The sequence below is a fragment of the Pan paniscus genome, chromosome 6 (genome assembly GCF_029289425.2).
Source record: "Pan paniscus chromosome 6, NHGRI_mPanPan1-v2.0_pri, whole genome shotgun sequence".
NCBI lineage: Eukaryota > Metazoa > Chordata > Mammalia > Primates > Hominidae > Pan > Pan paniscus.
Window position 1 is genome coordinate 171,026,848 of NC_073255.2, and position 21,460 is coordinate 171,048,307.

At 39.3% G+C, this 21,460-nt stretch overlaps 1 protein-coding gene across 5 annotated transcripts in view; it reads left to right on the forward strand.

The window, feature by feature from the left end:
* The window catches only part of LRGUK (leucine rich repeats and guanylate kinase domain containing), a 154,160-nt gene that overhangs the window by 83,907 nt on the left and 48,793 nt on the right, over positions 1-21,460 (forward strand). For 4 of the 5 annotated variants that reach the window (XM_055115385.2, XM_055115386.2, XM_055115383.2 and 1 more), the window contains exon 16: positions 13,351-13,490. In XM_055115385.2, coding sequence (XP_054971360.1) covers positions 13,351-13,490 — 140 coding nt within the window. Of the gene's footprint in view, positions 1-295; positions 9,337-13,350; positions 13,491-21,460 lie in introns of those variants that run through there. The other variant, XM_024929713.4, reaches the window with a different exon arrangement.

Consider the following 21,460-nt stretch of genomic DNA (forward strand, 5'->3'; position numbering starts at 1 on the left):
CCACCCACAAATCTGGATGTAAATTTTGGTTCTATGAATAAGAACCAGACATAAACCTCTTATGTTTATTCATTGAAGTTTATGTTTTCAGTTGACTAAACTTGTTCTAAGTTCCACTAAATGAGAGAATTATAGACAGTATCTCCAAGGAGAAGGGAAGGTTAAGTTCTCCTATATGTGTAATTTTATTCCTTTCAAGGGCCTATGTGCATCTAACAGGGGAAAGATGTTTTTCTTATTAATTTCTAAGCAGTTAGTTAACTTCTGTTTATAGTTATTTTTTTTTATATTAAAGCAGGAGCTCCCGCTAGCAAGAAGACTGTCTCTGGGGTACCAGCACACCTGGTTCCATCTCCCAGGCGCTTGGCGAAACTGCAAGCAGATGGCCAGATGACAGAGCATCTCTCTGGAATGCAAATTCATGCCAAGGACCTAGAAAATCAGAGCGTAACTCCTGCCCAGAACCAAGAGCTGGCTCAGGATGGAGAAACCCATCAAAAAGAGCTTTCTCCTGACAGCCATCTCAATCCTGAGCTCCCTCAACACCTCAGTTCATCAGCACTGGGTCTTGCTCAGCAGGCCCAGGACCTATCCCTAAACCCAACGCAAGAGGATGTCCAACAATCAGATCTTCCCCTAAAACAAATAGCCACTGAGACAGATGTCCCTGAGGTGGAAGCCAGTGAGGTTGGGCAGTCTCCCATCACCCTGACCCTGGCGCCTCCCGCGCATCCTTCCCCTCCCTCGTCCCACGGCCCTCAGCCAGGCCAGGACAAGGAGTCAGGGGAGGCCCAGGTAACCCCTACTGGCCCTCGTCTGTCTGAACCTCTACAGGGACCTGGCTCCACTCCCCTCAGCCCTCAGAGAATTCAGGATGAGGAAATTGAGTCAGACAAACTTCCACCCAGCAGTTCCCACCATGAGCCTCCAAAAGATTCTTCCCACACTGACTTGGTGCAGAAACTTGCTGGAGATTCTCAGCAAGCTCTGAAGGAGGAAACCTCCAAACCGGAAGCCATCCGGGTCAGTATCCCTCACCCAGAACTGCCACATCCCCAAGACTTAGCAACAGATACCAAGCAGCCCCAGGCCAGGGGAGCCCCAGGGACCTTGCTTCCTAGAAGCCGGCTGGCTCCCACTCGGCTGCCCCAGCCTCAGGTGCTGGCTCCCCTCCAGAGCAGGAGGCCCACACCCAAACTCCTATCGCCCAGCAGGGAAGAGGCTTTAGGAACAACCTCCCATCAAACCATGACAGTCTCTCCCAGGCTTCCACCAACCCGGGAAGCAGACACCAGTAAACTTCCTCCCATCAGCCCTCCGCACTCAAAACCACCACCAAATCTGAGCCCCCAGGCAGCCCACAGTCTTCAGCAAGTCCAGGAAGAGAAGGTCAGTGAGGTGAAACTCCCTCTTATCAGTACCCCCAGCCAGGAGCAAGCAGCACCTCGCATCCTCAGTCCCTCCCAGGAGGAGGCGGCTCAGAAAGTGAGGCTCCCTCGCATTCCTGCTCCCCTTCCGGAGCCAGGGCTGCCCCAGAACTCGGGGACTCAGCCTCATCCAAGGCCTGCAAAGGAAAGGAAAGCTCCCCAAGCGGGCGGCTCCTCCAGGAGGAGGATTCCAGACATGCGGGCCTCACCCCACAACCAGGGGCCACTTCAGCAGACAGGGGCTAGGGAAAAAAAACTCCCCAACCAGAAAGGGACGGCTAGAGGACTGGCACCTCTGGAAGAGGCACCGCCTGGGAACCACCAGCCAGCCTTGCAGCTAGAACCCCACGATCAGCCAGCTCCCACCATGGTGCCCGACGATCCCAACCCCAGCCCTCCTCTTGTTTCTTGTCTAAGCTAGTATTTCAGTGTGTAACTGTTACAAACTAGGCCATCTGAGCCACCAGAGAGGCAAAGTCCATACACCAGAAATTCCTGAGCCGCCCCACGCCGAGCCATCACCTAAGAGTCCCAATTACAAGAAGATTAAAAAAAAACATAATTCCAGGAAAAGGACCCATACCAACCTCCCCACAAATGACCTGGCTTGGAATGTAGATGTGTCCAAACAAGGGCCATCTTGTAAGAGAGAGATTTTTGGAGGGTTATCTCAAGAAAATAAAACTCCCGTCAATGGTGATCAGCCAGCTCAGGAGGGCCAGCCCTCACCCGGGAGACCCCTCCAGAGGGAAAAGGCCCCTGCGGAGTCGCTACAGGATAGCTCGGCTCCTGTGGAGCATCCAGGGAGAAAGGGACAGATTCATCGAAAGGGCAGGTCTCAGAGGAGAGAGATTGCTTCACAATCCCCAGAGCAGGACAGTGAGCCCCCAACCCAGCAGCCTGTCAAAGACACACCAGCCCATCAAGGGAGAGGTCAGGCCAGAGGGAGCTCTGTCCAAAGGCACAATGCACTTGCTTCCAAGCAGCAAACCAAAGAGAAGCGAACCTGGAAACATGGGACAGTGCCACAGGACAAAAGCCCCGCCACTCCCCAGAACCAGGTGTCTGCTGTGGAGCAGGGCAGCTGGAAGGGAAGACTGCGCCCCAGGAGCAGTCAGAGCACCAAGGTTTAAGCCATCCCTGGAGCCACCAGCTCATTAAGGTCTGGGAACCCTGAGGCAGCACTGTCACAGAACGGCCAGCTATGGCTGGGTGCTGTGAGTCTCCACACTGGCTTCCTCCTGAACCCATGGTCAGCGTAGGTGGAGGGGCTATTCAGCACTGTCCAAACCTTGGATTCCTAGAAGGCAGCCAATCTGCACTCCTGTGCCTCTTCTGCTGTTGCCGTCACAGCCTGGAAGAGCAGTTGTTGCAGAGGGATGCAGCTCTATCAGCTGCTGCCACCAAATTGAGCCATTCTGGAAGGCTGGTGTCAGCAAGTAGCCTTTGTGTCCAGACACGAATCCAACCTGAGTTCCAACTCTGGCTGAAGCAGGGCCATACTGCCATTAAGTTTTGTTCTCTTCATAAGGAAAATTCGCTTCTAGACTTCTAGAAAATTCTCTCACCCCTCTTGCATTATCGAGGAGTTCCAAAGCAAAAAGAACTTTTGAGACAGGAAGACTTTGCTGTTCCTGGAGGTTCCAAACCTACAGTTAACTTGTGGGAATCTTTTATAGGGAAGAAGATATATTTTGCATGCATGACTCTGTGATCAAATGCTTCAGATTTGTCTTGGCAATATGTTGCCTGAAACTTACTTTTGCTTGAAATGTATTTCAAAATGAATACCTTCTTTCTTTCTCTGAATAGAAATCTCATGTAAATTAGCTCATGCCTTTATTATGCCAAACCATCTGGTTGAATCAATTAAAAGAATTAATGGGGAGAACATTTAAGTGAATCAGTTGTTTGTTTATCTATTCATACCATCAGGATTCTTTCGCTGGCAAATGATAGGAGTCCACTCTAAGCCAGCTTGTGTGACTCTATTAGAAGGGAGTAGAAGATTTCATAAGAACAAACTATGGGAAGGGCAGGGCTACAGCAAGTCTCAGAGAGACTGGGGGCCAGTTGTGGAACATAACCAGGACTCTAGTCATCTCCCGGACTCTGGTCTAGGACTCTCACCACTTCTCTTCTCTGTTTCTTTCTCCATGTTGGCTTCATTCTTTGGACTACAGATGACTCTATCAGTTTCTGCACATGGTGGGAAACATGGCTACCAGCAGCTCTCAAGCCCATATCTGATTTTACCTCTGGAAGCTCCCACTACTGTAAAGGGATTAATTTGAATGAATGTTCATTAATCCTAATCCAAAGAAAGTCTTGTTGGCCTAGCTTGGTTTAGGCACTTGTTCTTAAACCAATCTACTCTGGCAAGTACCAGGGTTACCTTTAGACATACCTATTGAACCTACTCCTATGTATGGCCACTATACTCCACCCAAAAAGAGGATAATTGTGACTGAAACGGACAACTCAAAATGTGACTCTTAAAAAGCTACAAGATATCTATTGAGCACTTACTGTGTACACAGCAGCATGCTAAACGGTATTTGGTATCTCATATTTAAAAATGTAACTGATGACTAAATGCCTGTGTAAATGTCTCTTACACAAAAGAGAGGTGTCTATGAAACTATGAATTTCAAATGTTATTTCAAGGGCAGTAGAGGAAACTGATATTTTAGAAATCCAGGATATAGAAATCCTCTTGCAAAATGAAGAGCTTATATAATGCCAGTAATTGCCCTCTGATTTATCTGATTTGTCCATGATGAAAATAATACAGTAATTGTAGAAAATATATCATTTGTTTATTTTTACTAAAAGGGTATTTATTTTTACTAAAAGTTCATTCATCCAACAAGCATTTATTGAGCACACGCTATGTGCCAGACAGTGATGGTTGCTAGATAAGGGGAAGTGATGAGGATACTTCAAGAAGCTTTGTCTTTTATCAAGGAAGACAGAGAGTTCATTATATTAATAACGCCATGTGATTAGGGCAGCTGAAGGCCCCACAGCATGTTAGGCTACATTTTGCATCCTACAGACAGGAAAATCCATTTGTTAACTTTTCCAGATGTCATAAGAATACCAAGGAAGGACACTGAATTCGGCCTGGGATACAAACATTGGATCAGGAAACACTCCTAAGAGAAGGTCAGCCTTCAGCTTAGTCTTCGCGGTTGCAGAATAGTCAGCAGACTGATGGGGAGGGGAAGTTTTCTTAGAAGAAGGAACCACGTACGCCTAAGCAGAGGCAGCGCAGGCATAGCATCTTCTAAGGACCCGAATGCCAGGAGAGATGCAGGTCTATATAGATCCAAAGTGCTTTTTGTGCTACACCGAAGAGCTTGGAAACTTGATCTTTAACAATGGGGGGCTGCTGAATTTGTATCTGAGAGGCATCTGTCTGGAGGGGATATAGAGGATGAATTTGAGGAGAGCAATACAGGAAGCAGGAGGAGTGGCAGGGAAGTTATTGCTGTAGTCCAGGAAAGAAGGTTAGGCCTGAAATAAGGCTGTGGGGGCAGGAATTGTCAAATTAGGTAAATATTTAGATTGCATGTGGGAGAGGGTAGATTGTACAAGACAGGAGGAAAATTAAGATCATTACCCATTTTCTGTGAGGTGGGTGTGGGGCACTTTAGAGTTGTCCGTGTCTCATTTAGGTGAAGAATTTTCAAAATTTAAAATTGCTTTTAGAAATGTATAATTTTCCTCTTCGGGCGCCTGTTTCTGAGGCTCCTGAAGGCATTTGGGGTTGCATTTCCATTAGGGTACAAAAGGGAAGCGATAAGCCAAATTTTTTTTATCACTTGTTTGTGTTTCTGTTATTGCTTTGGTAGTATATGTTCCTAATGTCTCAGATTCAGTGGAACTGGACAATATTTTGTTTGTGGTCGGAGGAAAGGAGTGGAAAAGAGTATCAACAGGAGATTTTTAGTGCTATTATTGATTCTCTTGGTATAAGGGAAACCTCTGATTTTTACACATAGAATAACAATGTTTAAAAATTGCCATTTTCCATCTATATTTACAAGGTTCCTATCATTCCCATTTGATATGTTGCTCAGCAAGGCGATCTTTATAGGAACAAAAAAACATTGTGGCTTATAGTTACTACATTAGTAATACCATCTTTAGCTCCTTTAAAGAAAACTGGCACCTAATATTCAAATCAATGGAGATAATATTGCCACTTGGCATGAAAGCCTTCCTCAAATATTTAAAGAGCTAAATCAGTTATTTCCAAAACTTCAAATGATAATTGAACAAAGGGCATGATTGGGAAATTCACAGAAGAGGAAATAAAAATGGCCAATAGATATGTCAAAAAGTATTTAACCTCATTATAAGTTGAAACAGGATAGACTTTTTTTTTTGTACTGAATTGGCAGATGAAAAACAACTTAATGCCTATTGTTGGCGAGGCTGTGGGTAAATGCACTTTCTGTGTCTCAGGAGAGAAAGTAAATCGGCACAATTTTTCTGGGGCACAGTTTTACAATTTTCTGTCAAAGCCTTAACACTTTGTATATCTTCGGTCTAGTAATTTGAATCTGAGGATTATCATAAGGAACTCACTTATGTGCAAGGATGTTCATATCAGTTTTTTTAATGATAAAATCTAGAAATAACCTAGCTATCTAATGGGATTTTAGAAATAAGTTATGGTATAGCTATATGCTGGAATATTATGTTGTCATTATAATCAAGTCATAGAAGAATATTTAATTAGAGGAAACTATTGCGTAGTAAGTAGAAAGCAGGTTAAGGAGGTAGAGCCAGTATGGCTCTAGTTATTAGCTCTGGATTATGGATTATGCATAATTTTTATTTTCCCATCTATGCTTTTTAGTATTTTTTAAATTTTCTACAATGACCTATGTTTATTCAGAAAAAGTTATATAGAATTAAATTTAAACACACACACACACACACACACACACACTTTGAAGAGCTGTCATGAGAAAGCAACAGCCTTACATTCTATTTTGATTTGACATCATGAACTTTCTAAGAGTTAGAGGTGATTTGCAGAGTAACAGACTGGCTTGCTCCAGAAGTTAGGTGCTGTGTTATGGGAATCTTACAGAAGGTCTTCATATGTTGGGTGATTAGTTGGACTGGCTAAAATGTAAGGTTCATTTTATGATCTAAGATCCACTTACTGCAGCTGACTCCATTTGCTTGTTATGAGGAATCCTGTTTTATTAAATGTAGTGCTTAGAAAATTATATGTACTTAGTACTCCTTAGATATGTGGCTTTCAAAGTTTTATTGACCAAGATCCATAATTAGAAGTATACATGTTACAATATCATGACCCAGTAAACACATAAACACCTGGCAAAAAAAAAAGTGTCATAAAACACCTTTGCTATGGTGATAGACAACTCTGATATTTTCTATGGCGCTGAATTTCAATTTTTAAAATTCTGGTTGTGGCCTCCTAAATTGATTTCACAATTTTGTTTGCAACCTGCAGTTTGGAAAACCCTGCACTGAGTGCCCTAGAGCTTTGCTTTGATGCTGTCCTTACTTGGAGGCCTGTTACCAGACTTCCCCCCAGCTCTGGTTGCCTTCAAGTGAGGTTGGATGGGTTGACATCATTTATGCTGAATTCTTCTCTGGGACAAGGATCTGGTGTATTGGCAGTTATGTTCTTTGTCAATGTGGGGGCTCAGGATAAGATACATCCAAAATCTATCTGCATACGTTTTATATAAAGCTTTTTTAAAAAAAAGGCACTTGAGAACAATCTTGATCAGCTTACTTCCTTGCCTTTTGCTCCATGACAAGCCCGAAAATCATCTTATTACCATAAAAAGATCCACCAAGTTCCACTTCAGATAATTGCGCTATTTATATACTATGTAGCACAGTATGTCTGTAAATGAATTTAATTGCATAGTCCAATTTGAAAGACATAATTCTAGAAATCACTTTTCTGTATTGACCAGGCATTCAGAGAAGAGGATAAGAAGGGCCTAACCATTTCTTTGTGTTGATGACAGATAAATGGTGTTAGAAGATCAAACCTCTAATCTTAAAACTGATTATGAGAGTGCAGTCATGATTTGCAAAAGCTGAAGACTTTTTATTACAGATTGTAACCTTAGAAATTCATGATTGCAAACAACACTAAAATTCAAAATAATCCTTGAAAATTCCATTTGCATTACAATCTAGCCATGTGACCTTGGGCAAGTTACAGAGTTCTAATGTATAAAATGGAGGTAATAATAGTACCTACCTCAGTATTTTTATGGGGATTAAATGAGTTAATATACTGAAAACCACCCAGAACAATATCTAGCACACAGTAAATGCTTCTATGAGTAGTGTTTGTTCGTATTAACATGAAGGCAGCAAAAAAATGTTTGCATTTTCCTGTTCATTGAAAGAGGATGATACTGTTCAAACTGGGTGGAAATATTTGGTAAATGAGATGGTCTTTGTGAAAATCCTTTTTTAAAAATTTGACAACCTTGATTTAATTAAGTAACTTAAAATTAGAATAATATTGGAAAGAAATTGCAGTTGAGCAAAATATTACAAAAATCAAGAGGTTCTTCAATGGGCATTCATAGGAGGCATTGCAGTTTGGAGAAGTGAGTAGGGAAACATCAATTCTGAGATTATTATGAATTTCCATGTGATACACACATAAAAGACCTGTAGTAACATCTGGCACATAGTACATGCTCAATAAATGCTATCTGTTATTTTTACTATGATTGCATTATTGATAAAATCAAGATCATTTGTATTCTGGGTTTCAGATTGGTTAGATAGGAAATGCTGTCAAGTCACTTGTCCAGATAGTAGATATTTTATTTTCTCTTTGTGGCTCAGTTGAGACAAAGACCAGCTTCTACAATTACCAGATCTATATACCCTCAGTGTCCTAGGATAAAAATAGAAAAGCAAAGTGAAGAAAGACAGAGAATGTTTTTGCTGGAGAAAGTGACCAATGAAGTAACATCTTTGAAAAGGTTATTCTTGAACGATAAGCCCTTAGCAAGCAAAGATCATGCTTAGGGTGTGGGACTGGGTGGCAATCCCATCAGAAATACAGTTATTTGAACATGTTAGTTGAAGGAAAGGAAATCTTTAGCATGTATTGAAGCTTCCTGCCAATCATTGCTACCCGTTTCCTCTTTTCTTTCCCAAAATCTGCTATATTAATACAGATCATATATAGCAAGTTTCCACTCTTGAAATTTACCTGTTCTATGTGTTTTATCTTCTTTAAAGTGTCAAGTAACTACTTCATTAAATACTCATCCTTTTTTTTTTTTTCGGAATTCTGGGCCTTATTGCTCTATGTTTTAATTGGAACATTCTTGATGCAAGGCCCAAATATTGACCCATTAGTTCACCTCCACTGAAGACATTACAATGTATGAAGTTTACTGGAAAAGAACGTTTTTGTACTTTATTTGCTCTTATGAATGTAAATGTATATGTTTTCCTTTTTCTTGATATAGAAATTGTTTTTGTTTAAATAACTAATTTTTCCTTTGATTAGACACTCAAGAATATAGCACTTCACTCTTAGTATAGTTTAATAAATGTATTCACTTTCCCATATATAACATGACTATTTACAACATTATTACTGTATTTCCTTGGACTTATGTGATAACTTTCTACTCTAAAAGTTTATTTTGCTATGGAAATTATCATGGATACTATGCAAAATTATTATTTTTCTAGTTGATATTATTCTTTTCTTAGAAGCACAGATAGACAAGACTTTTAAGATGTAATTCTGTCCTAGGAAAATAGCTTATTTTGCCACCTTTAGTTTTGAGATAGCACTTCTTAATGAACTAAATTTTTGTCTTAATTTTCCACTACAAATTATCTATCATATTAAAAATATTTAAAATTCAATAGCAGATTATTGTGTTTTCTTTTAAGCTCTTTTTTGTGACTACATATTTCAGTATCAAGACTTACAGAGATTTTAATTTTACAGGTATTTACCTCATATGTATATATGCATTTAATCATTGTAGGTATGAATTATTCTTGTTATTTTTTCCTTTGTTTAAAAAAAACCCCTCACTATATGGTTTTGTTGTTGCTGTTGTTGTTTTTAGATGGAGTCTTACTCTGTCTCCCAGGCTGGAATCTAGAGTGCGGTGGCACAATCTCAGCTCACTGCAGCCTCCGCCTCCCAGGTTCAAGTGATTCTCCTGCCTCAGCCTCCCGAGTAGCTGGGATTACAGGTGCATGCCACCATGCTCAGCTAATTTTTATATTTTTAGTAGAGATGGGGTTTTGCCAATGTTGGCCAGGCTTGTCTCGAACTCCTGACCTCAAGTGAACGCCTGCCTCGGCCTCCCAAAGTGCTGGGATTACAAAGCCCCATTTGAGTGGGGAAAAAATAAGTGATTCTGAAGTCGTCTGTGCATCTCAGGACTTTTATTTAAAAATTAAAGTCTGTTTCTAAGTCATCCATTTCTAAGTGCTTTCAAAGAGAGATCAACTCTAGTGTTGATACATTTTTTTTGCAAGGTTTTATTTAAATGTCAAAAGCTCATTTTGAAAAGTAATCAGTCATATTTTTGGACAGGAGAATGACTAAATTGCCTTGCTATATAAGAAATCTTATTAATGTAGAAACACTTGTCATTAAAATAGAGATTTTTGTTTTTCAAAATATTTATAACTTGACCCCCAAATGGTAAGTTCATCACTAATTATTGACCTGGCTACGTGCCTGTGATACCAGGTCATCAACATCTTCTATTTTTAACTTTCCTTTTTGCAGTAAATGGCCCTATTTAGTCTGTTTGATGATACAATGTGAAATATACATACAAATCTTTTATTCTTAGGTACATGGCCTCTACTGCTTTTGTTGTTTAGGTTGGATTTTATGCTTATTCTTTTAAAATGTTTTATACAAATATTGTTTTAATTTGTTTGATTTCAAATGAGTATGTCTAACATAAAAGATCTAAGCCATTTAGAAGTAATTTGAAACATAGTTCCAGTTGTTCCAGATACTTCACTTATATTTTCCTGCATTTGTAATGATACTAATCCATAAAATAACTTTAAAATCTGCCTGGGATCATTAAATTCATTTATGCTTCATTGCAGGTATTTAAATAAATTTAACTAGCCTATATACTGAAGAACTTGGTTCTTTTTGTGGACTGTAAAGTAGTTTATACATATTTAAAATGTTGCCTTAAGGTTGACTTTAATTTAGATAGCTTGAATAAAATCACATTAAGAAAATTTGTCGCATGGTGTTATAACATTGGTAATTATGGTTTTTCCCTTAAATTGGGAAGTAAGCTGTTTTGTCCATTGATGTACTAAGACATTAGACAATATATTAAGAACTCTATGAAAGTCTTTATTATAGGAGTTCAAGTTGTTAAAGTGGCAGCATTACAATGTAGTTTAATAGTAATCTAAACACATTATCTTCACCCAAAACGTTTTGTTCCCAAGAAATCATTAAGACACTATTTTGGAATTACAGCTGCATTGTGTCATCAGATGGAACTTGACTTGTTTACACCACAGTACAGGCAACTTATATCTTAAAAAAACTGGAAAAAGGAACCCAGACACAAAAACTATATTTTGAATAAACTTTTATATATTATGTAGGATCTATTCTATGGAAATTATTTCAGTGAATATTGCTTTTATTTCTTTAAATTTTATCTTATTTATATGGTTCCAGTTCATCTAGTCTTTTTCCTAATGCGCTGTACTTAGAGTGACATCAACAGGACAAGGGATTTTTCCAAAAGATAAATTTGCACAGGATGCACCTCCTTCGTCTCTCTCTCTCTCTCTCTCTGTCTCTCTCTCTCTGTTTCTGCCTCAGCCACACTGAATTGTTTACTGTGATGAAGTTATATTAAGGATACATCTATGTTCTTATACCAGCCACTTTTCCTGTCTCATCTAGTTTCCCCCAGATGTTTGAATGCTGTTCTTCTTTATGCCTTTTAATATTTGTTCAGATGTCACCACCTTAGGTGGACTTCCTCTGACCACCATGCCATCTCTCATGCTGTCCCCTCATCCGGCTTCCTGTTTCTTCATCACCCTTGTCATTACTTGATATTATTTAATGTGTTATTTGTCCGACTCCAATATTAGAATGTAATCCCCACAGGTCAAGAACTTTTTATTTACTGCTGTATCCCCAGCATCTAGAGCACCAGTCGGTACATAGCAGGTGCTCAATAAATATAGGTCAAGTGACTTTTATCACAGAGATTCAACAGAGAATGTTTCTGCGTACAGCTGTCTCATTTTGTCACTTTGTGATTAAACACAGTTTCTTTAATATTCCTTTCTATATTGTTCTATTACCTGAAATTCTTTGGATATAGTCCTTGCCCATTTGTTGCATCTGTTCAAACTCCCTTTCTCAAGACAGGGGCTAGGTGGAACTTTAGACTTCCTTACCATGATTAAATAGTTTTACTTGTCTGCAACAACTTTTACCTTGTGTTATTGGTTTGGGATTGCCACACAGTTTGGGAGGAGTTCAAGTTCAGATTCCAAACCAAAGTAGAGTCTGATTTCCCACAGGTGTTTCTATCATCTGGTTAGGTAAGAATCTGTCCCCAGGCAAAGTCCCTACATGTGTGGACTGACATTTCCAGATACCCCTTTTCCAACTTGTCAACTTATCAAACAGTCCAGGTCTTCTTCTTCTTCTTTTTTTTTTTTTTTGTCGTTGTTGTTTTGAGGCAGGGTCTCACTCTGTCACCCAGGCTGGAGTGCAGCCTCTACCTCCTGATCTCAAGTGATCCTCCCACCTTAGCCTCCCAATTAGTTAGGATTACAGGCACACACCACCACGTCAGGCTAATTTTTGTATTTTTTTGTAGAGATGAGGTTTCACCATGTTGGCCAGGCTGGTCTCAAACTCCTGGGCTCAAGTGTTCTGCCAACCTCAGCCTCCCAAAGTGCTGAGATTACACATGTTAGCCATTGCACTTGGCCAAGTCGGGTCTTGTGTGCCAAGCATGCAGGGGCTGTGGCTTCCCCCACTCATACCATGTATTCAAACCTCAGCCCCTGATGCCCTCTGACCTGTTAGCATCAATTCCCACTCCTCTGACTTCGAGCCTTCACTACACTTGTAGTGCCTAGAAAATTTTCTTTCTTAGTTTCCGCCTTACTATGTATTAAAAACAAAACAAATTTATGTTATATATTAGTATTTTTTTCATCTTTGGGTGGGGGTAGCTTTCCACTTCTGCTCAGTCCATCATATTGACTGAAGGTACATGTGGATATCATTTATTTTAGCATTTTAAAAGCAATACTCCTGAAAGTGTTGATGCTCCCATATAGCCAAAGCTATTTACTCCTAGCCCTCTGTGAATGAGCAGTAATAAAAATTTATACAGTATTCTTATATTCTAGGTCTCTGAACATTCTAACATCTTAAAGGAAACATTAGATATTATTTACGAATAAATTCTGTTAAACAGTGGCCTCATCATTCCATTCTATTTCAAAGCCTCTTAGCATTGCATAGTTTATTTTCCTTTTAGCCTTTTGGACTTTCATCAAATGAAAAGTCATTATAAGGGTAATTTTTCAATTAAATATCTAGAAGCCACTGTTTTTGACATGTCTTACTTCTTTTGATTCTATTTATAAGCCTGAATTGATTACGTATTGGATATATTTGGAGGATATATCTATTAGGTATTATAGGCTGATTTTATTATTATGAGTTATTTTATTCTAAGATATATTTTTATTTTATTTTAAAGTTGAAATGCGCAGATTTTAAGTATCTAGCTTGTTATGTTTGGGCAAATAAAAATATAAAACATTTCTATCACTTCAGAAATTTCGTTTATATTATGACTTTTATTTTAAACTTTATTTTTTTTCCTACCAGATGTTAAGACATCCCACCTGAAACCTGAAGCGCATCCTACAAAGTATATTTCTTCAAATATGGGTGATTTCCTGCATTCTACAGACAGAAACTACCTCGTTAAATTATGGGCCAAACTTTCAGCCAAAAAAACACCAGCGGTAAGAGAGGAATAGAAGGGGTGAAGCAACAACTGAGCTCTATACAATGTCAGACAAAGAGGGGATTTAATATTTTGAGACTAATAAGTTTCCCCAAAATTATTCTCTCACTAGTGTCAGCTGAAGACAGGATTTTGACTCTTTGTACATCCCTGAGAATAGACACTCGTTCTAAAAGTAGAATATTCAATATCAGATTCTGTGAGTACCTTTTTCCCGGGCTCCCAGTGAAAATTCTGACATTCAAATCTTCTATTTTGTAAGAACAGAAAAGCACTACAAGAAAATTAATGCAGTGAAAGATGTATTTCAAGGGAAAACTTGCTTTGTTGCTAGGGTATAAATTTGAGTATTCTTGGGCTGAGCCTGAAAAGTGAGTCCACTCCAAGAGTCCGTGTTTTATAACTTAGCACTTCTTAAACCAGTCGCATCACTTAGTCCCAACTTATTTCTCTGAAAGTTTTGAGAAAGCAGCATGCACAGGAGTGTTGAATGCAAAATTGGCACTGCATTCAGATTAGGTTGTACTTGTTTTCCATCTGTAATCATTTTTATGTGATGATCTGGGAATACAAAGAGACTTAATTGCAATTGCAATCTGCTGCAGAAGCAACAGAACTTTTTGTTTTGGTTGTCAATTCCTTGTGATTCCTTAAGGCTAGCCTGTTTTTTTTGTTTGTTTGTTTGTTTGTTTTTGAGACGGAGTTTTGCTCTTGTTGCCAGGCTGGAGTGCAATGGTGTGATATCCGCTCATCGCAACCTCTGCCTCCCAGGTTCAAGCGATTCTCCTGCCTCAGCCTCCCGAGTAGCTGGGATTACAGGCATGCACCACCACGCCTAGCTAATTTTGTATTTTCAGTAGAGATGGGGTTTCTCTTGTTGGTGAGGCTCTCCCAACCTCAGGTGATCTGCTTGCCTTGGCCTCCCAAAGTGCTGGGATTACAGGTGTGAGCCACCATGCCCTGCCAAGGATAACCTGTTCTAAACAAATAGGTGCATCAAGTCAGAACCATTGGCAGTGTTCAGTGGTCAAAAGAATCAGAATGATTACTGATTACTTCAGGCAAAAAGTCTTAGGCTGGGGTATATACAGATATAGTATGCTATATACATTTTACTCTCACTGAGTCACAATAGTTGTTGGGTGTTCTAGGTGCAAGAAACAGTATCTCCCTGCTTCTATTTCCTGCATGTGGTAGCCCTCCCTCTCCTGGCTGGCCTCTTGCATTTGCCCACAGGCTTTGCTCCCACTAGCTTGAGCACTACTCTGATGCGCCATCCAGCCCCGACTGTCCTAGGCCTCTTGGCTCTGTGCTCATTCTTCCTGGCAACTTCCTTCCATCTCTTTAATTCAAGTTGCTGAAGGCAGGAGAATCTACCCAGCCCAGCTTGACTTTTCAAGCCATGCTGTGGCGGTCATATTAGCCTGCCTGTGTGGTCACCTGTGGCAGGGCAGAAGGCACGACCTGTGGCTCAGGCTCAGTATTGTTCCATGATACTGAGTGTAGGAAAGTCATATTTATCCAAAATCAATGAAATCTGGAATTGTTCCCATCCCACCAGGATTTGTGGGAAATCAAATGTTGTTAGAAATGGGGATCACTCCCCATATTTGGATTAAGTTCAAGAATCCCGAGAGTTACACAATCCTGGGAAATTGCAGAAGGGCCTCTAGCCTCATAACCACCATGGTTGCCATGGAGATGCTTCTTATCTAAGGCACTGAATCCCATTCTGAGCCAGTGGCCCTGGTATTCTCCATATCCTACTTTTTCCTACTATTAGTAGCTTTTTTCTTTTACTTTTTTCTTTTGTAGAGACAGGGTCTTGACATGTTGCATAGGCTGGCCTTGAACGCCTGGCCCCAAGTGATCCTCTCACCTCAGCCTCCCAAAGTGCAGGAATTACAGGCATGAGTCAATGAGCCCAACTAACTAGTAGGTTTTTTTCTTATACCTACCCCTGAGATCTTGCTATACCTGGGGTAATGGGTAGAAGTCAACAGGTAAGGCTCCCTCTACATGAGGAACCTATCACTCTTTGTCCTTCTGGTCCTGGGAAATCCAGCTCTTTCCAGATCAGCCCACAGCTTTCTCTCCTGCCCTTGGTATTCCAGCTTTCTTGGATGGTGTGGCTTGATGCTTCTTGGACTTTCAAATACAGCATCAGTTCTTTAATGTCCGCTTGGGACATGGAAATCCAGAATGCAAACCTTCAGACCACTAAATCCTGTCTGTCTTTATTCCTTAGTGGTAAGCCTGCACCCTGACAATCAGAGGCAGCCCATTTCCCAGGTGGGCTGTCCTGATGCACAGCTGGATTCACACTGATAGGCAGAAGCACACGCCATTGACTTGCACCCCTCTTCCACTTAATGGGTATTCATGGTTTATTTAAACGTGTTCAGGGATCATGTCCTTTGCAGGAACATGGAGGCCATTATCCTTAGTAAACCGATGCAGGATCAGAAAACCAAGTACCACATGTTCTTACTTATAAATGATGAGGACACATGGACACATAGAAGGGAACAACACACACTGGGGTCTATCAGAGGGTGAAGGGTGGTAGGAGGGAGAGGATCAGGAAAAATAACTAATGGGTACTAGGCTTAATAACTGGATGATGAAATAGTCTGTACAACAAACCGCCATGACACAAGTTCACCTAACAAACCTGCACATATACCCCTGAACTTAAAAGCTAAAAAAAAAAAGTCCAATCTAAATATCACCTGTTAGAAAATGTTGGGGCCTAATTAAAGAGAGTGCTGGTTGGCTGGGCGCAGTGGCTCACGCCTGTAATCCCAGCACTTTGGGAGGCTGAAGTGGGCAGACCACGAGGTCAAGAGATTGAGACCATCCTGGCCAACATGGTGAAACCCCGTCTCTACTAAAAATACAAAACATTAGTCGGGTGTAGTGGCTCGCGCTTGTGGTCCCAGCTACTCAGGAAGCTGAAGCAGGAGAATCGCTTGAACCAGGGAGGCAGAGGTTGCAGTGAGCGGAGATCTCGCCACTGCACTCCAGCCAAGGCAACAAGAGTGAAACTCCATCTCAAAAAAAAAAAAAAAAAAAAAGTGTTGGTCAAGGGCAATAAGGTACTAAGGGCTGGGGACAGGGGAACAGAACTGGAAAAAAAAAAAAAAACCCACTCTGTGCTCCTAACTGTGATTCAGCCGTAACATTTTAATATAAAATGAAGACAGTATGGGGAAACTGGAGAGAGGAGAGGATAAAAAGGCAGTGTGAGAGTGGAAGGGGCCACCCTGGTGATGATTGGTGGGGGAAAGGACCCAATATCCCAGGCCACCTGTTACTGGAAAGAGTTTCATGAACTTTTACACCAGATTGCTCCTTGCCTACAGTGCCCCTCCCTGAGAAACTGAGCAGCCCCCATAATCCACAGCATCTGGAACCCAGTGTGGAGCATGTGTTGTGTCCAGTGTCAGCACTGTGGCATTTACTGATCCCTGATGGTAGTAATTTGCAGAGCCCTGAGGTTCTGGTGCCTTTGCCTCTCAGTGCTAGTAGTTTAGGTGGAAATACAAATGTAACAAGGTAGTTTCATAGAAAAGCAAATCAAATTCCCTCAGAACTAACAGATTCACTCTTAAGAAATTAGGGCAAATATAATACTGAATTGCTCTTGTCATATATGTGGGTGAATTCACCTAAGATTATGTTTGGTGCCTCATTTTTCTTTTAAAGATTATGAATTCAGTTCTCTTGGAATTTGCAGGTATTTATCACATTTTAGGAGATCTCACAGGTTGTTAACCTTTTTCACAGCTGGTATAATGCTGCAAAACAAGCAACATACCTTTTTGAGACCATCACAACAGAAGATTCCATGAGACATTATGATGTGTGTTAGAGAACACACATTGCCTTTATGCAGCATTTATAATTTAGAAAGAGCTTTTGTGTAGGTTATTTCACATACCCCTCACTGCAACCCTAAGAAGAAGTTGTTGTTTTTTCTCATCTTACCTTCCCAAGGTAAATTTCCATGTCTTTTTGGAACTTTTGAGTGGATGGAAGAAAGTAATTGCAGCTGTCTCTGTCAAAAACCTTTATCTTAAATTATCCAAAAGAAAAAAGGCATTTTTGTGCTTTTTGGTGTCTTAAGTGTACATTGAATGTGTTTATATTTTCTTTTGCAAACTATTATGAGGGCTTTGACAGTGATGGACAAGGTAGAAATTCCCATCTCCAATGTGTGTGTGTGTGTGTGTGTGTGTGTGTGTGTGTGTTTCTGGTTCTGTTTCTCTGAAGCACCATTCCCACTTATGTTAAAGATTGCATTCTTTCTCTTCCGCTCAAATCCACCTCAAAACTCACTGTGTACATGAGGCCTTCTCTATACCGCCTCTGTAATCTAATATTCTCCTCTTCCCTTGGCCATCACATGCAATGACATGTGTGTGAGTTGTGATTACAAAATAACGAGGCTGGTTTTGTGTGTGTCTTAAGGAAACCAGTCTTATTTCTTGGTAGTCACATATGGCACATGTCATAACTAGCTGGGTAAGTACATGTTTATGTGTGTATTTCATCTATGTTCATTTCTATTTCCATTTAACTATTGGCTTCTTGACCCAAGAGGAAAAATGCACCAACTTTTGAATAATGTGACAGCCTTGCCATCTACTGGGTAACCTTACAAAAGCCACTTACCTGCTATGAGATGCCATTTCCTCTTCTGTAAAGTACATACAGAGAAATAATAATACCTATCTTACAATGTCATTGTGTCAGATGCACATGAAACTTCTTTGTAAATGATTGACTACAGAACAAATGTTGTCGCTATGGCAGTGATGGTAGGCAGGGAGTGAGGAAGGACTCAGGCCCTCAGCTGTACTTCTTTATATTCAAGAACAGCAGCTCTCCTTTGGGGGATCATCAGCATCCCTGTATCACCAAGAACCTTCAGATACCTGAAAAGTGGTTAATTGGACTTCTGCTTCCACTAAAGGCAGACCTGGTAATTCAGAGTAACCTTCCTGCTGAGAACAACTAGAAAATCTGGATTTAAAAAATATCTACTTGAAGGGATCAGAGAATAAACAGAAGATGAAAGTTTATCTGGCCAGGAATTAGGGGAGGATGATCCTGAGAGGTGAACCTGGTACCAGAGGCCACTTATTCTTATGGACTTTTGCTAATTGAGGTAGACATGGTTGAGGGCTGAACTGACACTTTGAGAGTCTTGTGGAACTAGGACAATAACATCAAAGTATGAGGTCCATCAGGGAAGTAAACTTAGCAAACGATGCTTTCTTTAGGTTGGTAACTGAAGGCCTGCAACCTTGGAGTAAAGGTGAACAAAAAGAAGTCAGGACTTCATAGGAGCCACAGTTAAAGTACTCTTATTTCTGAAATTATATTCAAAAGATCCCAGATGTCCCTAGGTCCATGGCAGAAAAAATGTATATAAATAATGTTGTAAATACACTGTCTAATGTGTAATGAAAAATAACCAGGCACATAAGGACATGGGAAAACATGAACTAAAAATAACAGAATCCCCAGATGATAGGAAACAGGCCTACAAGAGCCTTCAGATTTTGGCAGCATTAAATACATATTTTGAAGCCTCCAAGCATTGATGTTATCAAAGCAAGACTTTAATGTGACTGCATTTATAATGGCCAAGATATAAGACAAAAATGTAAATTTCAGCAAAAGTGGAGACAATAAAAAAAAACTAAATGGAAATTATAAAACCTGGGGGGAAACAGTAACTGAAATTGATACCCAATTAGACACAGCTAAAGAGAGAATTAATAGACTGAAAAGTTGATAAGAAAAATAAATCTTAGAAACATAACAAGATGGGAAATATAGTGGAAGAGTGAGTAAGAGACATAAAGCAAACATGAGAAGTTCTAACATATGTTATTGAATCCTAAAAGGAGAGAAGAAGTGGAAGAGAAACAAGATTTGAAGAAATAATGGTTGAAACTTTATGGTCCTGATAAAAGTCATCAAGCCATAGATTAAATAAATCTTAAAAACCCAACTTAGACACATATTTGTTTTGAAATCATATTGTACTAAAATTAAAAACAAAGGAAAATACCTAAACAGCAGTCATAGGGGATAAAATTACTTTCAAAAAAAGTAATAACAATTAGGTTGACAGCTGACTTTCCAAAAGAAATCATGAAAGCCAGAAGACAAAGAATATCTTTAAGGTGATAACTTATTGCCAACCTAGAATTTTGGACCCAGTGAAGATATCATTCAAAAATGAAGGTGAATTAAAGGTATTTCTAGACAAAGAAACAGAATTTGTCACAGGAAGCCTACATGAAAGGAAACAGTAGAGAATTTTCTTTTGGCAGAATGAAAATGATTTCAGATAGAGAGTGTCATAGATGGAGAAAAAAATGAAGAACAAGACAAAGGGTAATACATGAGTAAATCTGAATACATGAGTAAATCTAAAGGGTTGCTGACTATATAAAACAGCAATGGCTTTAACAATACATAGAATTAAAATGTATAAAATTAAAATACGGGGAATGAAGGGAAAAAATATAAATGTATTTAACACCATTAACTGTACATCTATAAATGGTAAAGATGGTAAATTATATGTGTATATTTTACCTCAATAAAAAATGTTTAATTAAAATATAGAAATTAAAAATAAAACTAAATTTATGACAACAATTATAATAAGTCAAGAAGGGTATAAATGGAGATGAAATGTTCTAGAATCCTTGCATTTGAAGTCTAGGAAGAGGGTAAATGTAATAATATCAGATTATCAGATTTTGATGAGTCAAGAAAACATATTTTAATCTCTAGGATGATACTAAAAGAAGATTAGGAAATGTATTATTTTTAATCTAATTGGCAGAAGGAGTAGAATAATAAATAAGTAATTCAACATGGTGTCAGAGGTCGTAGCCAGTGCAATAAAGCATAAACAAGAAATAAATAGTGTAAAGCTTGAAAATAGTTAATAAATGCATTTGACAAGATTATTAGAAACATAAAACATACAAAAATAAATTTCTACCTAATAGCAACAATTTTAAATATATTTAGTTTTTTAAAAATATATTTTCAGGCCAAGTGTGGTGGCCTACGTCTGTAATCCCAGTACTTTGGGAGGCTGAGATGAGAGGATCACTTGATGTCAGTAGTTTGAAACCAGCCTGGCTAACATCTCTACTAAAAATACAAAAATTAGCCAGGCGTAGTGGCACACGTCTGCAGTCCCAGCTACATGGGAGGCTGAGGCATGAGAATCGCTTGAACCTGGGAGACCGGAGTTGCAGTGAGCTGAGATCGCGCCACTGCGCTCCAGCCTGGGTGACAGAGGGAGACTCCATCTCAAAAAAAAAAAAAAAAAAAAAAATCTATCCATCTATCTATCTATCTATCTATCTATCTATCTATCTATCTGTCTATGTTCGGTAACATCCAAAGTGTCAAATATTTAAAAACAAATTAATAAAAGGTGTATAATGCCTCTATTCAGAAAAATGTAAAACATATTTTCTAGAAAAATTAAAGACCTAAAAAGTGGAGAGATAGACCATGTTTATGGATTGCATGGCTCCATATTCCATATTATACAAATGTCTGTTTTCTTCAAATAGGTCTATATGCTCAAAGCAATCCAGTCAAAAACATTCTCACATTTTTGTGGAAATTAATAATCTGATTTTAATATGTATCTGAAAATGCTGGTATCACCACTAAAATATACAAGTAAAATAAATAACAGCCCAGAAATAGATCCATGCACACATGGAAAGTTGATTTATGAAAAAAAGTGACACTGCTGAGCAGCAGGAAAGTGATGCCTTTTGTATAGCATTAATTAGATATAAATAGGAACAAAATTAGATTTAACCCTGATCTGACACCATATATAAAAATTAAGGTAGATTATCTATAAAATGTGAAAAGCAAAATAATAATAGTTCAAAAAATAATGTAAGATAA